The following is a 20226-nucleotide window of genomic DNA, read 5'->3' on the forward strand; positions in this document are numbered from 1 at the left end:
GAGAAAACTAATTGTAAAGACATCCTCATGAATTTGGACCTTCGGTTTGAATCTGAAGTTAACCTCAACCAGTCAACCTCCAAGTTTCCCCACTGGATTATAGCATACACTAGATGGTTTTGGCCCGTGCTTGCACTTTGTGTTATAGCATACTTCATTGCATTTGCTGAAAGCTAAATCCAACAGTCTAAATCGCAACATTGCATGACTCCAAATAAGGTGTTCAGGTTAAGATTAACATAAAAAATTAGCATATCGTAATTGAGGATCATAGCAACATCCTCCAAGCTTTGCAACATACAGACTTTATGATTCCTTCAGAATCACAATAACATCACAATGAAGAAATCTTTTTTTCACTAATGGGAGTAATCTTTCACAGAGAATAAAAATGTCAAACAAAAAGGTTTACATATTTTCATCAAACATGACTAAATATGTCAAGAAGATACAATCCCTAACAAATGTGCTATAACTAAATTTCATGAATTTTGTACACAATCCACCAATAGTTGCAGTCCATCCTCTGCGTTTGTAGTTTTTCTCACTTCAGGAGAAATTAAATCATGCAGCAAAGGTTTAGCTTATAAGAAGTGCCTTTCCTTCTGCAGAGTAATAAATAGAATCCCAGCTTCTCAAAATGCATATTCTTACTTATAAGAACAGCTTGAACCTTGTCATTTTCGACCTGATTAATGAAAGCATTACATCATCTGTCTTTCTATTTCAAGAGCAGCTGTAGAAAGTCTTCTTTTTAGCAAAGACCTCTCTTCTTCACAAGTTCCCCTCTTGGTGTCATTATAATAGGCTAATTGAATTCTGATGCGTTCAGCTGGCATTACAAAGAACCCTTCACGTCTAGTTGGTCAGGATCGTCATACGTTCCCATTGAAAGGACTCAGTTCACATGCTCCACTTCACTATATTCACCAATAACAATATAATAAGAGTAAGTCAATCTTAATGAAATATAAATTCGTTAACAAATCACAATAATTGCAAGGATCAGAATTTATCAATTAAAACAATGAATAGAAACGTTGATAAATTTCCTACCACTTTCTCCTTTACTAATGCTACTTTTGCAACATCCATCAGAAATTTATTGGTATCTCAACCAGGGTTAAAGGGAAACTTTCATAATCTAATTGGTACCATCAAACAACAAAGACATTAACTGCTGAAGGATGGTCAAGTTTTCTGTAGCATAATTTAAATCCTATCATGTAACATCTCTAGTTCAGGAGTCATCACTGTTTTTATCAATATTTCTAACCCAAAACCATATGATCTCTGTCTTTGATGAATATATGATCTCTTTTTCTTTAATGAACATTTTCTCCTTTGTCCTTAATGATATCATACGTACCTAGATAGCAAATCAAAACTCTGGAACTCAAATCACTCTCAGCAGCGGAAAGAATATAAGAAGTGGATACCATGAAGGTTTATATGTTCATCGTAACGCTGAACATCAAACCATGGAAATAGGAACAAAAAGATAGACAACCTCAATTAAATTAGGATTAAATTATCTAACCATTAGAACCCTTGAGAATTCCTCCTTACATCTACATCATCACTTTTCTTACTTATGTGTAATACACGTGTATTTAGGAGATAAAGAAATTCAGCAGATGCAAAGAAGAAATTCAGCAGATGCAAAGCTTCACCTGTATGCATCTTTTAAACTACAACCATTTTGAAGTCACAAATCACCTCAAACTAATTATAGTAATATCACTACGGAACCCATTATTTTTATGACTGAGGAGAGTAGGTGTTACACCTCGTGTTTTCGTGCGTTATCGTATTGTAAGGTGGCTAACATGCTAAGAAGGTAATGTTTTGAGGTATTTAAATAGTATGATAGTCGTATGTTAAGTTTTGAAGTCAAACGAGTTGTGATACCAAAGTTGACAAAGGTCATCGTCACAAGTTACGTTTGTAAATTTCACTAAAATTTGGATCAGATGTCGAAGAGCTTTTCTTTCAATCTACTTGGAGTTACGGGGTGATCCACCTATTAAATCGAAGGTCTACGAGTCTAATTTCCATCGCATTTAACCGTTAGTCGATACGACGTCGGAGTAGAGAAATATTCGCATTTCCGTCCAGGAACGCAAACTGCCGCGGGAACAGTGTGCTAGGTCGGTGGCTTTATTTTGCCCAAGTATAAATAGATGCCTTAGGACGAATTTTTCTCCATTTCTTCACCTTGAAAGACCATAGAAACCCTAGGAAAACCTCTCTAATTATCTTCCATCAATTATAAACACACCTAAGGGCAAATCAAACAACTTCAACGCGGAGAACATGGCAACTTCGAAATTGTGATTTCTTCACTATTTCACCTTTCGAAGGAAAACCTTGCTTTGAAGTAACTTGGGGTTTGAAGTGATTTTCATGATCTAAGGTATATTTTAACCTCCTTTTGATTTCTTTGAGCTTCTACAAGTAATTAATCCTAAGAGTTGGTTGAAAATTTCATAAGATAGATTCTTGTCATTCCTTAAGAAGCTCTTGTGAACATAGTTTGATTGTTGAGCTATTTTGTATGGTTTTGGTGCTTGTTTGAATCTGTGGGAATAGATAGGATCGTATTGATGAGGAGGAGTAGGAAAGTAGAATTTGGTAGCGTTTTGTGGGGAAATTGAGCTACAAAAGAGCCTACGAACTTATGCTCGCGAGTTGCTCGCTTAAATGTCTAAATGAAGATTTTCATGAGCTATGAACTTGATTTTGATCTTGAATAGTTCGTTTTGTGTAGGAAGTCGTTCATAAGGTATTCAAGGACCCGGAAGACGCGTATAACTCCATCAACAAGGTATGTAGGGCTTTCTCTATATCTTTCGGCAAGACTAGAACGCGAATGAACATTTATTGAATTGTTTCGTCGAATTCAAATTGCTCCACTTCAAATTGATAAATATGATTAAATCTGCCCTTTTCTCATGAATAACTCACATCGAAGAAGATTTATGTATTCCCATCTTCCCTTGTTCGTCGCTGAAGAGAACTAGGATTCTTTTGTTCGTTCTTTCTCCGACGTTCATATTGATCAGGGCTACTGCTAGCTTGAACATGATGTCTACTTCAAATAAATCCCTAAAACGTAACTTTCATGTTTCTTGTGCTGGTTGTCTCATAATTGGAAACCAAAGAACGTATTGACAATAACGATAGTCGGAGGATAACGACAATAGTCACTCAGACTCTTTTTATGATATCTCTTTTGTAGCTCAATTTCCCCACAAAACGCTACCAAATTCTACTTTCCTACTCCTCATCCATATTCCCACAGATTCAAACATAGAAGGATTAATACCGACTAAGTACTTAGACAAAAGTACTGCTAAATTATACTCAGCTACAGGTGAAAGCTAAAAATTAATTATAAGCTTTCAAAAGGTCACATCTGTAATGATGGAATTTGTTTTATAAATGAATTTGTAGTTACTAGGGATATAAATGAAGCTATTATCCTAGGAACACCATTTATAACTCAAATCAAACCTTATTATGCTGGTTTAGATGCAATCTATACCACCATTTTAGGAAAGGAAATTAAATTTCCTTATTTAACAACCATTTCCCAAGAGGAAAGTGATTCTTTAAAGAATCAAATGATTTTTAAAATTAATTGTCTATCTAATCAAGTTTCATCCTTAAAAAATGAAATTAAGATTACCAAGATAGAACAAACTTTAAAAACCCCGGGAATAATAGGGAAAATCAAAAGCTTTCAAGAACAACTTGAAAAAGAAGTTTGTTCTGATCTACCAAATGCTTTTTGGGAAAGAAAGCGACACATAGTTGACCTCCCATACATTGATGGTTTTAATGAACAGGCTATTCCTACTAAGGCAAGGCCTATCCAGATGAACCATGAATTAATGGAAGTTTGTAAAACAGAAATAAATGATCTTCTACAGAAGAAGATAATTAGACCTTCTAAATCCCTTTTTTTTTTCGGCGTTTTATGTAAATAAAAATGCTGAGAAAGAAAGAGGATCTCCAAGATTAGTTATTAATTATAAACCATTAAATAAGGTTTTACAATGGATTAGATACCCGATACCTAATAAAAGAGATTTGTTAAAAAGAACTTACAAAGCAAATGTTTATAGTAAGTTTGATATGAAATCAGGATTTTGGCAAATTCAAATTGCTGAAAAAGATAAATATAAAACAACATTCAATGTCCCTTTTGGACAATATGAATGGAATGTAATGTCTTTTGGGTTAAAAAATGCCCCATCAGAATTTCAGAATATAATGAATAATATATTCAACCCCTACAGTCATATGTCTATAGTCTATATAGATGATGTTTTAATATTTTCTGAGGACATTGATTCTCATTTTAAACATTTAAACATTTTCTTTAAAATTGTTAAACACAATGGTTTAGTGGTAAGTGCTAAGAAGATTAAGTTGTTCCAAACAACAATTAGGTTTTTAGGACACGACCTCTACCAAGGAACCTAGCCATTGAGTTCTCATCCAAATTTCCAGATGAAATTCCTGATAAAACCCAGTTGTAAAGGTTTTTAGGAAGTCATAATTATGTTGCAGATTTCATTCCAAATGTCAGAAAAATCTGTGAACCATTATACAAACGTCTCAAAAAGAACCCAGTCCCATGGAGTCAAGATCAAACAGAAACGGTCAGAAAAATTAAGACCATTGTCAAAAAACTTCCGTGTCTAGGTATTCCAAACCCGTATGCTTTTATATTGTCGAAACCGATGCTTCTAATGAAGGATACGGTGGAATTCTTAAACAAAGAGTCTCTTTGAATTCTCCCGAATGCTTAGTCCGTTATACCTCGTGATCCGAATTCTCGCATTTAAAAAATTATAGTCGTTAAAAAAGAAATTTTAGCTATAGTACTATGTATTACAAAGTTTCCAGATGACTTGATAAATAAAAGTTTTTTATTACGTGTTGATTGTAAATCAGCTAAAGAGATTTTACAAAAAGATGTTAGAAATCTTGTTTCAAAACAGATTTTTGCCAGATGGCAAGCACTATTATCCAAATTTTGATTTTGAAATCGAATTTATTAAAGGAGATTTAAAATCTTTACCAGATTTTCTTACAAGGGAATTTCTACAGGGAAATCATGAGGCCAGGAGCCCCCACATCCCCTTTCCAGAAAAAACCCAATCAACCAAGGCCCAATCAGCCAAATAGATATTCAGCCTTAGCTGAATATCCAAACCTACCAAGGCCCATGAGGCCCACATTACCAGCTACCAGACCAAATTTAACTATACCCGGTTCTATCCCCAAAACAGAACCTTTATCCCCTTTCAAGAAGGAACAAGATCCTTCTGCCAACTCATCAAAAGGAAAAATCCAAACCAGCAGTTGTTACAAAATGAAGACCCAGAGTCCTTCGCACAAGCAGTTAATCCAAATATTCCCTTAGCAAAGGAAGAAAAACAGCAGGCATCTCAAGAAGAATTTGCCATCATTAGCAAGACCGAGATACCAGTCTTGGCACTTGATAAGCAAAGATGAAAGTTGGAAGGTAGCAGACTCACTAAAACCCTGCTACACTAACTTCAATTATGTTGATACAGATGATCCTATCAAGACTAGGAGATATTTTGAATTTATCCTGACAGACACAGGATCCCTAACCATTGAACATCATCTAAAAGATGATAATGACCCAAATAGTATTGAATATTAAAAATTCACCATTAATAAGGTCATCAGTCCATTTCAATGGAATGTTGATCATCTACACACACCTATGATCCTATCAGAAGAACATAGGCCCCAGACCTATAATTATTATAACTATGACCAGGCATGGTACAACTTCATGTATGTACGACCAATTACCCATACTTGGTTCGTAAAATACAGCGAACAGTTTTCCAGGTCCATCATCCCTAGATGGTTTTATGACTGGTGGAAGCGGTTTGGAGGCAATGAGCTCACCATGCCCAAAAGCTTCCTAAAACATTATGAGACTTTCCAACATGAACAAGGAAACTCCACTTTACCGGAGCATATTAAATTATGCAAATATTATGTTGCTAAGAGAATATCCTATATTATCAGTTGGTCATTTGATATAACTGAAATGCATAGGATTAAACACTTAAGCAAAACCATAAAAATCAAGGGATGGATCCCTAAAGATAAAAAGCAAAAGATGAAACAACCATCAACTAGCAAAGAAGTAAGGATCATCGAAAGTTTAATCCAAGGCGTATCTTAAGAAAAAGCTACAAGCTTTAATGACAGTTAGACAAGCGATCCATTAGAAATTCAAGAATTATTGGATACAGCTTCATCATCATCAAACGATAATGGAGATATGTTGGACCCACAAGGATTGGCCCAGGCATATCTTGATTATGATCTCAGATAAGGTTGCCTCTTCAGAAAAGCAGAAGGCAAGAGTCAAAAGCAGGAAAAGTGGTCGACAAACTTTACAAAAGCGTACCATCCAACTTTTCAAAAGAAGACAAACAATGTATTGTTTGTATCAACTTTACAAAAGTAGCCGCCCCAACTTTCAAAAAGAAGAATGGCATCTTTAAAGATAGCCGTCCACGTGTAAACATCTTAGATGTTAATAATTTTCCAGAGGCCTATATAAGGTTCTCAAGTTGTAATTAGAAAGGCATTCGAAAATCTCCCCACTTCGAAACAAGCCTTCTCCTCTCCTCTCCCTAATGTAAATTTCCTTTCAAGCTTTCAATGTTTGAATAAAAAGCTTCAAGCTTTTGTAAGTATTTTCTTTATATTTTATTTTCCGCATTTAATTTTAAGTTTATGATTTTAGCCAGTAAAAGATCCTTAAAATGGTATCAGTTCTTAACCGTTTTATCTGCTCCGGAATCTACTAATGCTAATTTATTGAGTACAATGTTTCCTACCCTTAAAGTGACAAAGATATGCCAGCTTTGAGCTTTAATCATTGTTTCTTCAACAGGTATATTAATATCTGTTTGGATAATATCATTGTGATCTGTGACATCATTCATGACTTCATCATTTTTGGAATCTTGTGATGATTTATCGGATACATCATTTTCATTATCTTCTGCAAGAGATTCTTTTCTTGTCTGAGATAAGATTTGATCAGTGATGTAATCCATTTCAATTTTATTAAGTCTTGCTTTAATATTCTTAATTTCGTTTTGTACCAAAATTAATTCTATCTGTAAATCTTGAACGGTAGGTTGTCTTTCTTTTGACGAAAACCTGTGCATAACATTTTTCATGTTAAAGGGTTCGATTGAGGGTTTATCCCTAGGTTGATTAAGAACGATATCTTTTAATTTAACCAGATATTCTTTCTTAACATCTTCATCATTAATATGATTAATTAAATCAAAAAGAAATTCTTTTGATTCCTTAGTGATTACTTTTATTGAATTCTGTTCACAAGTACATATAGTTCCTGTGCAATCGCATTCTTCATCTGAAGAATTATTTGCAGAACTATCGTCTGAAACAAATTCAATATCACTATCCTCGTCTGAAGAAGATGAAGTGTTATCAGTTTCTTCAAGGATTGAGTATAAATCATGTTTAACTTTGTCATCAACATCTAAAAGATTTATTTTCTTTTTCTTTTTAATGTTGACTCTGCATTCACTAGATCTATGGCCTTTTTTGCCACATGTCCCGCATGTGTCACCTAAATTCTTTTTTGGTGTTCTTTTAAACCTTTTCTTTTTATAAGATTTTTCTGGATCTCTTTTCTTCCTATGTTTTGAAGAACTGGACCCTTTTATTATTTTACTCGATTTTTGGAAGGGGCGGAAATCTTCTCAAAACCGAAGTCTTGACAAAAGCTTCCTAAATCCTTTCGAGATTGATATTGATCTTTTTTAAGAGATTGTTTTAGTTTTAAGTCTGTGCAAAGATCAAGTCCTGTCACATTAATAAAACTAATTATATCTCCATAAGTAAGATTCTCATAAGGAATTCTTCCATTAAATCTATCTTTAATTTTTGTTCTAACTTTTTCAGCGAACAAAGATGGTAAACCGCTAATAAATCTTTCTTTCCAGAAATCATTATTGCAGTCTTCTCTTATCATAACTTTTTCTAAAAACATATCTTTGTACCACCTAAAATCATCTAATTTGGGGCACCTAAGATTGTTTAGTAATTCTAAACTCCTATCTTGGAAAAGTTTTGGTTCTCCAATAAAGTTTTTAGCAATACTATAAATTAATGTTGCTGAAGCGTCTTCTCTTGCTTCGTCAAGAGCTGTTTGCATATTACCTTCCATCTTTAAGGTGGTTTCTATTGACACAACTCCTAAAATTTGGGCTCTATTAACTTCAGTAAGATAATTATCCCACCAATTTTTTAATGTTCCCGTAAAACCACAAAACTATCATGGTTGTTGCATGTGTATCACCAAAGACTTTAGCTTTGTATGCCGTAATGGTAATACCCATTTCATGTAATTTTTTATAGATTTGGCTTTCTGCTAAACCATCTATATTCCATTCACTTATATCTAATCTTCCAAAAATGATGAAGTCATGAATGACGTCACAGATCACAATGATATTATCCAAACAGATAATAATAAACCTGCTGAAGTAACAATGATTAAAGCTCAAAGCTGGCATATCTTTGTCACTTTAAGGGTAGGAAACATTGTACTCAATAAATTAGCATTAGTAGATTCCCCCCGTATAAAAACCGCATCATAGAAGGATTAATACCGACTAAGTACTTAGACAAAAGTAAATCGCTAAATTATACTCATCATCACAATACCAAAGCTAAAAATTAATTATAAGCTTTCAAAAGGTCACATCAACAATGATGGCATTTGTTTTATAAATGAATTTGTAGTTACTAGGGATATAAATGAAGCTATTATCCTAGGAACACCATTTATAACTCAAATCAAACCTTATTATCTTTTTTAATTTAGATGCAATCTATACCACCATTTTAGGAAAGGAAATTAAATTTCCTTATTTAACAACCATTTCCCAAGAGGAAAGTGATTCTTTAAAGAATCAAATTATTTTTAAAATTAATTGTCTATCTAATCAAGTTTCATCCTTAAAAAATGAAATTAAGATTACCAAGATAGAACAAACTTTAAAGTTTTGAAGTCAAATGAGTTGTGATACCAAAGTTGACAAAGGTCGTCACAAGTTACGCTTGTAAGTTTCACAAAAATTTGGATCAGACGTCGAAGAGCTTTTCTCTCAATCTACTTGGAGTTACGAGGTGATCCACCTATTAAATCGAAGGTCTACAAGTCGAGTTTCCATCGCATTTAACCGTTTGTCGATACGATGTCGGAGTAGAGAAATATTCGCATTTCCGTACAGGAACGCAAACTGCCGCGGGAACAATGTGCTAGGTCGGTGGCTTTAGTTTGCCCAAGTATAAATAGATGCCTTAGGACGAATTTTTCTCCATTTCTTCACCTTGAAAGACCATAGAAATCCTAGGAAAACCTCTCTAATCATCTTCCATCAATTATAAACACACCTAAGGGCAAATCAAACAACTTCAACGCGGAGAACAACATGGCAACTTCGAAATTGTAATTTCTTCACTATTTCACCTTTCGAAGGAAAACCTTGCTTTGAAGTAACTTGGGGTTTGAAGTGATTTTCATGATCTAAGGTATATTTTAACCTCCTTTTGATTTCTTTGAGCTTCTACAAGTAATTAATCCTAAGAGTTGGTTGAAAATTCCATAAGATAGGTTCTTGTCATTCCGTAGGAAGCTCTTGTGAACATAGTTTGATTGTTGAGCTATTTTGTATGGTTTTGGTATTTGTTTGAATCTGTGGGAATATGGATAGGATCGTATTGATGAGGAGGAGTAGGAAAGTAGAATTTGGTAGCGTTTTGTGGGGAAATTGAGCTACAAAAGAGCCTACAAACTTATGCTCGCGAGTTGCTCGCTTAAATGTCTAAATGAAGATTTTCATGAGCTATGAACTTGATTTTGATCTTGAATAGTTCGTTTTGTGTAGGAAGTCGTTCATAAGGTATTCAAGGACCCGAAAGACGCGTATAACTCCATCAACGAGGTATGTAGGGCTTTCTCTATATCTTTCGGCATGACTAGAACTCGAATGAACGTTTATTGAATTGTTTCGTCGAATTCAAATTGCTCCACTTCAAATTGATAAATATGATTAAATCTGCCCTTTTCTCATGAATAACTCACATCGAAGAAGATTTATGTATTCCCATCTTCCCTTGTTCGTCGTCGAAGAGAACTAGGATTCTTTTGTTCGTTCTTTCTCCGACGTTCATATTGATCGTTCATTCGCTAGCTTGAACATAATGTCTACTTCAAATAAATCCCTAAAACGTAACTTTCATGTTTCGCGTCTTCCGGTTGTCTCATAATTGGAAACCAAAGAACGTATTGACAATAACGATAGTCGGAGGATAACGACAATAGTCACTCAGACTCTTTTTATGATATCTCTTTTGTAGCTCAATTTCCCCACAAAATGCTACCAAATTCTACTTTCCTACTCCTCCTCATCAATACGATCCTATCCATATTCCCACAGATTCAAACAACACACCAAAACCATACAAAATAGCTCAACAATCAAACTATGTTCACAAGAGCTTCTTAAGGAATGGCAAGAACCTATCTTATGAAATTTTCAACCAACTCTTAGGATTAATTACTTGTAGAAGTTCAAAGAAATCAAACGGAGGTTAAAATATACCTTAGATCATGAAAATCACTTCAAACTCCAAGTTACTTCAAAGCAAGGTTTTCCTTCGAAAGGTGAAATAGTGAAGAAATCACAATTTCGAAGTCGCCATGTTGTTCTCCACGTTTAAGTTGTTTGATTTGCCCTTAGGTGTGTTTATAATTGATGGAAGATGATTAGAGAGGTTTTCCTCGGGTTTCTAAGGTCTTTCCAGGTGAAGAAATGGAGAAAAATTCGTCCCAAGGCATCTGTTTATACTTGGGCAAAATAAAGCCACCGACCTAGCACACTGTTCCCCCGGCAGTTTGCGTCCCTGGACGTAAAATGCGAATATCTCTCTACTCCGACGTCGTATCGACAAACGGTTAAATGCGCTAGAAACTAGACTCGTAGACCTTCGATTTGATAGGTGGATCACCCCGTAACTCCAAGTAGATTGAGAGAAAAGCTCTTCGACATCTGACCCAAATTTCAGTGAAATTTACAAACGTAACTTGCGACGACCTTTGTCGACTTTCGTATCACAACTCGTTTGACTTCAAAACTTAACATACGACTATCATACTATTTAAATACCTCAAAACATTACCTTCTTAGCATGTTAGCCACCTTACGATACGATAACGCACGAAAACACGAGGTGTAACATCCTTCCCCACTTAAGAACATTCGTCCTCAAATGTTGAGGGATATCTCAACTCTCGGGATTTCTAAAAATTTCGACAGAATTTCCTCTGTAAACAGGACTATCCAAAACTTGTCAAGCAGCTCAAACCAATATCCAAAGCCACACAGGGCCACACAACAACATAACAATGGCAATTTGGCCTCACACGACCATCTAAGTATGCAGAAATCAAGATAAGTTAGCCATAACTCACCTCAACTGTCATCTACCGTGGTCCGAGATGTACTCGTCACGCCTGACTCAAAGAATAGCACCTAACATAACATATATATATATATATATATATATATATATATATATATATATATAGCTTGAGAAATAGAAATGAGAAAGGAAGTATCGTATTGCAGGGATGTCAATGTAAACCTGAAGATTGGAACAAATGAGGGTATCGGGCTTTCATATCTTCTTCTGCCTCCCACGTCATCTCTTCTACATTATTATTCCGCCACAATACCTTAACCGAAGCTACCTCTTTAGTTCGCAATTTACGAACTTGACGATCTAGGATGGCGACAGGAACTTCCTCGTACGACAAGTCCTCAGTAACTTGAATATCCTCAATGGGGATGATACGAGAAGGATCGCCTAAGCATTTACGCAAAGCAGAGACATGGAATACCTATGGACCGCCTACCTCCGGTGGCAAATTAAGTTTATAAGCAACTTGGCCAATTCTCTGCACGATCTGATACAGCCCGACATACCTGGGCTAAGCTTGTCTTTCCTGCCAAATCTCATTATGCCTTTCATAGGCGATACCTTCAAAAATACCCAATCTCCCACGGCAAACTTCAGATCTCTACGTCGGTTGTCTGAGTATGACTTCTGTCGGCTCTGAGCCGTCAATAACCTTTCTTGAATCAACTTAACTTTCTCTACCGCTTGTTGCACCAACTCAGGTCCTAACAACTTCATTTCACCGACATCAAACCAACCAATAGGGGAGCTGCACTTCCGCCAGTATAAAGCTTCATATGGCGTCATTTGTATGCTAGAGTGGTAGCTATTGTTGTAGGCAAACTCAATAAGTGGCAAATGATCTTCCCAGCTTCCTTTGAAGTCCAATACATAGGTTCGTAACATATCCTCGAGCGTCTGAATAGTACGTTCGGCCTGTCCGTCTGTCTGTGGATGGAAAGCTGCGCTGAGACTAATTTGAGTGTACCCAACCCTTTTTGGAAAGATCTCCAGAATTTAGCTGTAAATTACGCACCTCTGTCATATATAATAGAAACTGGAACTCCATGTAATCGAACTATCTCTTTGATATACAATCTGGCATAATCTTTCAAATTTACGTATGTAGTTCTGACAGGTAAAAAGTGTGCTGATTTTGTAAGCCTGTCTACAATAACCCAGATGGAATCGAACTTCCGACGAGAACTAGGCAATCCTGTAATAAAGTCCATATTAATAGCTTCTCATTTCCATGTTGGGATCTTGATATTGTGAAGCAATCCACCAGGTTTCTGGTGTTCAACCTTAACCTGCTGACAATTTGGACACTGAGCCACAAATGTAGCAATGTCATTCTCATATTATTCCACCAATATAATTGACGAAGGCCGTGGTACATCTTAGTAGAACTGGGATGAACCGAATACTGAGACTGGTGAATCCCGTCATAATTTGCTTGCGAAGCTCCCCAACATTAGGTACACACCATCGACCTTTATATTTGAGAACTCCGTCATCTGATATCTCGAACAATTGCTTTTTCTGAGAAGAGATGCCTTTCTTGATCTTAACCATTTCGGGATCTTCAAACTGTCGTGCTTTCACTTCAGCTACTAACGATGACTACGTAGCTTTCTGAACCACAACACCCTCGTCACCTGTGTCAAGTAACCGCACACTCATATTGGCCAATCGATATAGATACTTGGTCATCTCTAACTTATTAGCTCTCACCTGCTTCAAACTACCCATGGACTTACGACTTAACGGATCAGCTACGACGTTTGCCATTCCCGGATAGTATAAGATATCAACATCGTAGTCCTTCAGTAATTCCAGCCACCTTCGTTGTCTCAAGTTCAGCTCTTTTTGCTTGAATATATACTGCAAACTCTTATCGTATCGTACGGTGGCTAACATGCTAAGAAGGTAATGTTTTGAGGTATTTAAACAGTATGATAGTCGTATGTTAAGTTTTGAAGTCAAACGAGTTGTGATACGAAAGTTGACAAAGGTCGTCGCAAGTTACGTATGTAAATTTCACTGAAATTTGGGTCAGATGTCGAAGAGCTTTTCTCTCAATCTACTTGGAGTTACGGGGTGATACACCTATCAAATCGAAGGTCTACGAGCCTAGTTTCCAGTGCATTTAACCGTTTGTCGATACGACGTCGGAGGAAAGAGATATTCGCATTTCCGTCCTGGGACGTAAACTGTCGCGGGAACACGAAAACTGTGGCGGGAACAGTGTGCTAGGTCGGTGGCTTTACTTTGCCCAAGTATAAATAGAGGCCTTGGGACGAATTTTTCTCCATTTCTTCACCTTGAAAGACCATAGAAACCCTAGGAAAACCTCTCTAATCATCTTCCATCAATTATAAACACACTTAAGGGCAAATCAAACAACCTCAACGTGGAGAACAACACGGCAACTTCGAAATTGTGATTTCTTCACTATTTCACCTTTCGAAGAAAACCTCGCTTTGAAGTAACTTGGGTTTAAGTGATTTTCATGATCTAAGGTATATTTTAACCTCCTTTTGATTTCTTTGAGCTTCTACAAGTAATTAATCCTATGAGTTGGTTGAAAATTTCATAAGATAGGTTCTTGCCATTCCTTAAGCAGCTCTTGTGAACATAGTTTGATTGTTGAGCTATTTTGTATGGTTTTGGTGTTTGTCTGAATTTGTGGGAATAGATAGGATCGTATTGATGAGAAGGAGTAGGAAAATAGAATTTGGTAGCGTTTTGTGGGGAAATTGAGCTACAAAAGAGCCTACGAACTTATGCTCGCGAGTTGCTCGCTTAAATGTCTAAGTGAAGATTTTCATGAGCTATGAGTTTGATTTTGATCTTGAATAGTTCATTTTGTGTAGGAAGGCGTTCATAAGGTATTCAAGGACCCATAAGACGCGTATAACCCCATCAACGAGGTATGTGGGCTTTCTCTATATCTTTCGGCATGACTAGAACTCGAATGAACGTTTATTGAATTGTTTCGTCGAATTCAAATTGCTCCACTTCAAATTGATAAATATGATTAAATCTGTCCTTTGCTCATGAATAACTCACATCGAAGAAGATTTAAGTATTCCCGTCTTCCCTTGTTCGTCGTTCAAGAGAACTAGGATTCTTTTGTTCGTTCTTTCTCCGACGTTCATATTGATCATGGCTACTACTAGCTTGAACATGATGTCTACTTCAAATAAATCCCTAAAACGTAACTTTCATGTTTCTTGTCGGTTGTCTCATAATTGGAAACCAAAGAACGTATCGACAATAACGATAGTCGGAGGAAAACGACAATAGTCACTCAGACTCTTTTTATGATATCTCTTTTGAGGTCAGTCTTGCATTGCACTTATATATGTATTTATTTTCATCCCGAGCCGTGCTATAGTCGGCCGGGTAGGCACTTATATGTGCACCTAGGCATGTTTCTTTCTTTACCGAGCTGTGTTGTGCGGCCGGCAGGCACGTACCGTGCATCGCCACCGACCCGGTTGGGCAAGAGGTCGTTATGATGATGAGCTCACTCCCACAGGGACTTATTATTGTTATATGATATGATATAAGCCTCCACAAAATGAGGAATGATTTTACGAGCATGCATTTACATTCATGTTATGGTTATGGTTGCCTCGCTGGCCTTGAACGAGTTTCGGAGTTGTTTCTAAATCCCTTCTCACATTATTTACATTAGTTGTGCTTTGCGCTTATCGCCTACATATTCGAGACATATTTCGTACGACGCCTTTTTTCGTGCGCTGTGTTGCCCACGAGTCTTTGATAGACGAACCTGCGGCGCGCCCGCGAGGACACCGAGATCAGCGATTGAGTGTTGCATTCCACTTCTTCGGAGTTGCTGGTTCTGAGTCCATAGGTACATATGCATATGTATATGTATAGTTTTAGGATATGTCGGGGGCCTTGTCCCGACCTGTTGATATTGTGTTACTCTTTTAGAGGCTTGCAGACCGGTTGTCAATGTATATATGTTTTGCTTGGCCTTGTCGGCCCCCCTGTACAGTTGGCATGACCGTGACATAGCCTTGTTGGCCTTAGCTATATATATATAGAGAGAGAGAGGTTGTTGTTGGGTTCTTCTGTGTGCAGGTTGATACATTTGGTTCTTGTTAGTGTCATATAGCGGCCTTGTCGGCCCATTATTCATATTACATGTCACAGATGCCATGGTTGGTTCGCTCGGGCCTTCGGGTGTCGAGTGCCGGCCACACCCCCCAAGGTTGGGGTGTGACAAAGAGGCCTACATAGGAATTGCTTATTCATTCTTCAAATAGTACAATGAATTTGGATCTCCCAAACAATTTCTTCTTTATCACTGATTATAAAATTCTATCAAAACTTTCAAAATTTCTTAAGTCAGTAAAGTTTCTCGAGTCTGAACCATGACAACAGCACAACTGATATAGACTTTATGTACTGTCAAATAAGTTGCATATGAATACCTCCTTGCTAATACATCCTTCTCACTGTATGGATCCTAGTGATGGAAGGAGCACGCGAATCCGATAAAGTTGCTAGCTCATCTATCTAGAACGACACAAGTAACAAACTATTATTAGATAAGATGTTAAATATTATTGCACTTAATATGATATCAACTGAAATAAGTTATAGCACATACAACAGTAGCAACATTCCTACTGAATAAAACACATTTGAATTCCATAATATATCCTCCAAAAATTTCAGTTTATTTAAGTTACTGGCTTTCTCAAACATAACATCACAAAACAGGAGATGCCATTTTATTTTCTTTCCATGTATGGAAAAGACAAACAATTACAAATCATACTTTAGATTAGGTACTTTAAACTCAACACTACAAATAGCATCCTACTTCAAGTAAGATGCTTTAAATTCAATACTACACCAGTGTTATCAAAGGCGCGCTTTAAGCGCGCTTAAGCCCTGAAGCGAGGCTCAAACATGTGTTGAGCGCTTCGCCTCGCTTTACGTGCGCTTCTCTCGGTGTCGTCATCAAGGCTCTAAGACATACTTTTCCTTGCCAATGAGCCTCTCTTGATTTAGGTGACACTAGATGATTGATATTTCACTTTATGGTAATATTTTTACAATCTCTCTTTGTCCATATATTTGTTATTCATATTTATTATTATTAATCTTGGGATAAACATACATATATCTGTATTTTTGCACAATTGCGCTTTTTTTCATTAAAGCCCACGCTTTATTTGCGCTTTGCGCTTAAAGGCCCAACTGACCTTAGACCTTTTTTGCGCTTTTTCGCTTTTGATAACACTGTACTACACATTGAAAATCTCAAAGATATCCAACTGTGGATGTAAGTCGTTGAACGATGGAACAAAAAGGTTTATTTTCCTGCCTTCTCTTGTGCAATTTGAGCTGCATTTGCTTGGATTTTTAGGAACAAAGATTAGCATTCCCACTACAGCAGTTGAAATGACCTCCCATGTTTCATCAATAATCTATTAACAGTTCAATAATGCTGATGAAAAAGTGAGCTTTATACAATTCTTTAGTGCTAGGTAAAGTGAGCTATCACTACCAATGTTTCCGCCAAAATGAAGAAAGCATCTAAATTCATTAACACGGAACATTAACAATTACCCTACAATAACAGGAAACAGGGCGTAGAAGTCCATGAAAAAGAAGAAATTTTTTGTCCCAACCTAGAATTCCTGGCTTAGCTATTATGCTTTCCAACCCAGCCACTTGTTCCGAATCATTGCGATAACAGGCCCTGCGTATCTCCTCTGCAGACAAAACAAAACACTTCACACGTTTTAAATGCACAGAAAATTCTCAAACATAGATCTTTACTGCATAATAAGGATTCTTTGCTTATTAATAACACAGTCACATCTATAATTTACAACCACAAGTCATATATGACCACCCAAAATACAATAACAATTACGTGATAAAAATAAAGAATGACCAAGACAAAATAGATAGCAGTATGCAATTACCTTGATGGAGCAAGGCTGGAGTTCCAAAAGACTGAACAACGATAGCTATGAAATTGGAACTCTGAAGAGAACCCAAAAAACCAATGAAAGTAAAGAAGATGAAGATTTGCACAAAAATTGAAAGAGGAGGGTTTCTGAGAGGAATGAAGAAACAAGAGATGAAACAATTGAATGTTCTGGACTGATGATATGCTTTTTGTAGTAAAAGCCACCTGGAATGGAGGGAGCATGGAGTGGCCACGTATGGAAAAGCTCAAGAAATACAATGACTAAAATGCCATCTGCTAATTGAAGCAAACATGTCGATCCTATGCTAAACCCACGCTTCTATAATAGTTAAAAAAAAATACAGTAATGTTGGCAGCTAAGTTACTTAAAAAGGTAATCCAGGATCTCTTTCCATCCTTCACTAAGAACTTACAGCGGTGTTGGCCTCAACTTTAGAAAAGCCTTCTGAGCATGGAAATTTTAGTGGAATCACCAGTTCATATCTCCTTTTTATAAGAATGAAGCTGAAGCCGGCAATCAGTTGCTGCATCAATCATGTCCTGAATAAAGTACAACACGAAATGATTGCTCAGACGTCCAACATGGAGAACTTCAATTAACTTTGTATCAAAAAGTTACAATAAATCAAAAAGTACCTGAACGAGAGTCCAGCTTCCACCATGCACCACCATCTTCCTTCAAGACAGAAGCACCAACATCCTCTTTATCATCTTCCCCAGGAAAGAATCCATCAGAATCATCACTCTCAACTTCAGAGTAATACATCTTTTTCTCTATCTCTGGATCATAGGTCCACTCCAATCTCTTCAGAACATCTCGGTCCTTCCACCGGCCAACAACCGATACAGCTTCTTTCTTGGCCTTTCCCATCATGATCTCCTGCCACGAGAAAGCAGCATCAGCTGTCCTCTTAAGAGCACCGTCATTGGTATCACCAACAACCACGGTCTTCAAACACCTCAACCTCGCCTCCTTCAACACTTCCACAAAATCAGAATCATCAGACACAAGAACCACATAATCCACCATCCTCTTATCCATTACATCAACTAAATGATTCCTCAACGCGATATCAGCAGCTTGTGGCTTATCCGACACAGTCCTAACCCAAAAACCCGCTCGTTTTAATTCATCCGCCAAACCATACCCAACTTTCGGAGTCAAAACATCCTTAACAGCATACTTATACTTATCCATCTTCATTGCATACTTAGCCACCAACTTCACCCTCATTTTCCCTCTAGACGAATCAATCTGATTCATCCTTTTCGTATGCTCACGTTCGTGAATTTGCTTAAAATGATTAACAAGCTTCTCATTAGTATAAAATCTCCTCCCACAAACTCTACATATATAAGGGTCCTCTACCTTAACAACCCCACGATTTTCCAACGAATTCAAAGTTTTTCGTTCTTTTCTTTGCTGTCTAACTAAAGGAGGAACATAACTAAACGCGTGTCGATTAGCATAAGCTACTGTAAATCTCACTGCCCCAAACTCCCCAGCTGCTTTCTTTAACTTTGTGGCAGCATCAAATGGTGGAAAAGACTTAGGTGGTTTGTTATCCAAATCCCAGAAAATTCCAACACTAGCTTTAACTGGTGAGTCTAAAGAACCAAAACCCAAATGGGGTTTGGATTCAAAGTGACAACATCTTTTACAGAAGCTAATAGCATGTATAAAGGTGCTAACTTTGACACATCTCATCATTCTTTTAGTTAAAAAAAAAAAATGAAATTGAGACTTTCTTGATACTATAGAGGCCAAAAAAAAAAACCAGTATAGTATTCAAATAATACCACAAAATAACATTGGAGAAAAGGGGTTAGATTCACTGGTCTTACACTCTTACTTCTTCAAATCCAAATTATGTCACTGATAGAATATTTGTTTGTCTATCGTTGTCACAGTTGTTGCTGCAAGAAACTTTGTAGACATGAAATCAAGAATCTATTGGCGGCGAGGGAGCGCTTAATCAATCGGGCTGGGTAATAAATATCCAAATAATTACACGGTTTGGCCTTCAAATGGACTGGTCTTTCATTTTTATCCTTCAAAATGTTAGGCCTAACCGGCCATATTTAAGAGCGCGGCCGTAATTTGGGAATATTAGGATGCGTAGTTTAATTTTGAAGGAAACAAATTAAAGACCAGCCCATTTGAATAGCAAAAATTAAAGACCAGCACAAAATAGGGACCAAAATGCAAATGACCCATCAGCGGGCAATTTGCAGGATTGTCCTTCGGTGGGTGGTTTTTAATTTTTGGCCCTTAAATTGGTGATCTTTAATTTTGTCCTTCGCTAAAACTTTTTTGGTTTCGGATTCGAATTCTCGCTCAGTAAAAAAAATTTTAAAAAAATCACAAGGCAGAGTTTTGCATAGGTAGAGTTTGCATGCTTCAGGCAGAGTTTTAAACTCTATCTTAAGGTAAAGTTTTGGGTAAAACTCTGCCTTAAGGCAGAATTTTACCTTCAAGGCGAAATTTCCTTTTTTTTTTTTTTTTTTTTTGAACTCTAGTATCAATCTTAATCTTGGATATTTGCTATTCTTGGGTTAAAACCACCCCAAAAGAAGCCCAATCCGCGCAAAAAAAAAAAATGGCCATGAGCCTCCCTTTACCATTGGGCTTGTAATTAAGGAATGACACCAGGTGGCCAAGTAATTTT

At 36.7% G+C, this 20226-nt stretch overlaps 1 protein-coding gene across 12 annotated transcripts; it reads right to left on the reverse strand.

The window, feature by feature from the left end:
- Window positions 1-287: 287 nt before the first annotated feature.
- Window positions 288-19606, reverse strand: LOC132059272 (uncharacterized). 12 transcript variants are annotated; one of them, XM_059451841.1, is made up of 7 exons: window positions 18194-19606; window positions 17971-18097; window positions 17762-17830; window positions 17550-17610; window positions 17250-17333; window positions 16041-16125; window positions 288-920 (listed from the first exon to the last, which is right to left on the reverse strand). In XM_059451841.1, exons 1-2 carry the CDS (start codon window positions 19266-19268, stop codon window positions 18087-18089), a joined length of 1086 nt encoding a protein of 361 aa, XP_059307824.1. In that variant the 5' UTR covers window positions 19269-19606; the 3' UTR covers window positions 288-920; window positions 16041-16125; window positions 17250-17333; window positions 17550-17610; window positions 17762-17830; window positions 17971-18086. The 12 variants fall into 12 exon arrangements, with proteins under 12 accessions (XP_059307824.1, XP_059307827.1, XP_059307820.1 ...); XM_059451844.1 differs by lacking the exon at window positions 17762-17830; XM_059451837.1 differs by having other exon boundaries at window positions 17550-17830.
- Between the last annotated feature and the right edge of the window lie 620 nt (window positions 19607-20226).

This window comes from Lycium ferocissimum, chromosome 6 (genome assembly GCF_029784015.1).
Source record: "Lycium ferocissimum isolate CSIRO_LF1 chromosome 6, AGI_CSIRO_Lferr_CH_V1, whole genome shotgun sequence".
NCBI lineage: Eukaryota > Viridiplantae > Streptophyta > Magnoliopsida > Solanales > Solanaceae > Lycium > Lycium ferocissimum.

Excerpts from the sequence above, each read along its gene's own strand:
- LOC132059272 (XM_059451846.1), bottom strand. The coding sequence starts at position 19,268 with ATGATGAGATGTGTCAAAGTTAGCACCTTTATACATGCTATTAGCTTC.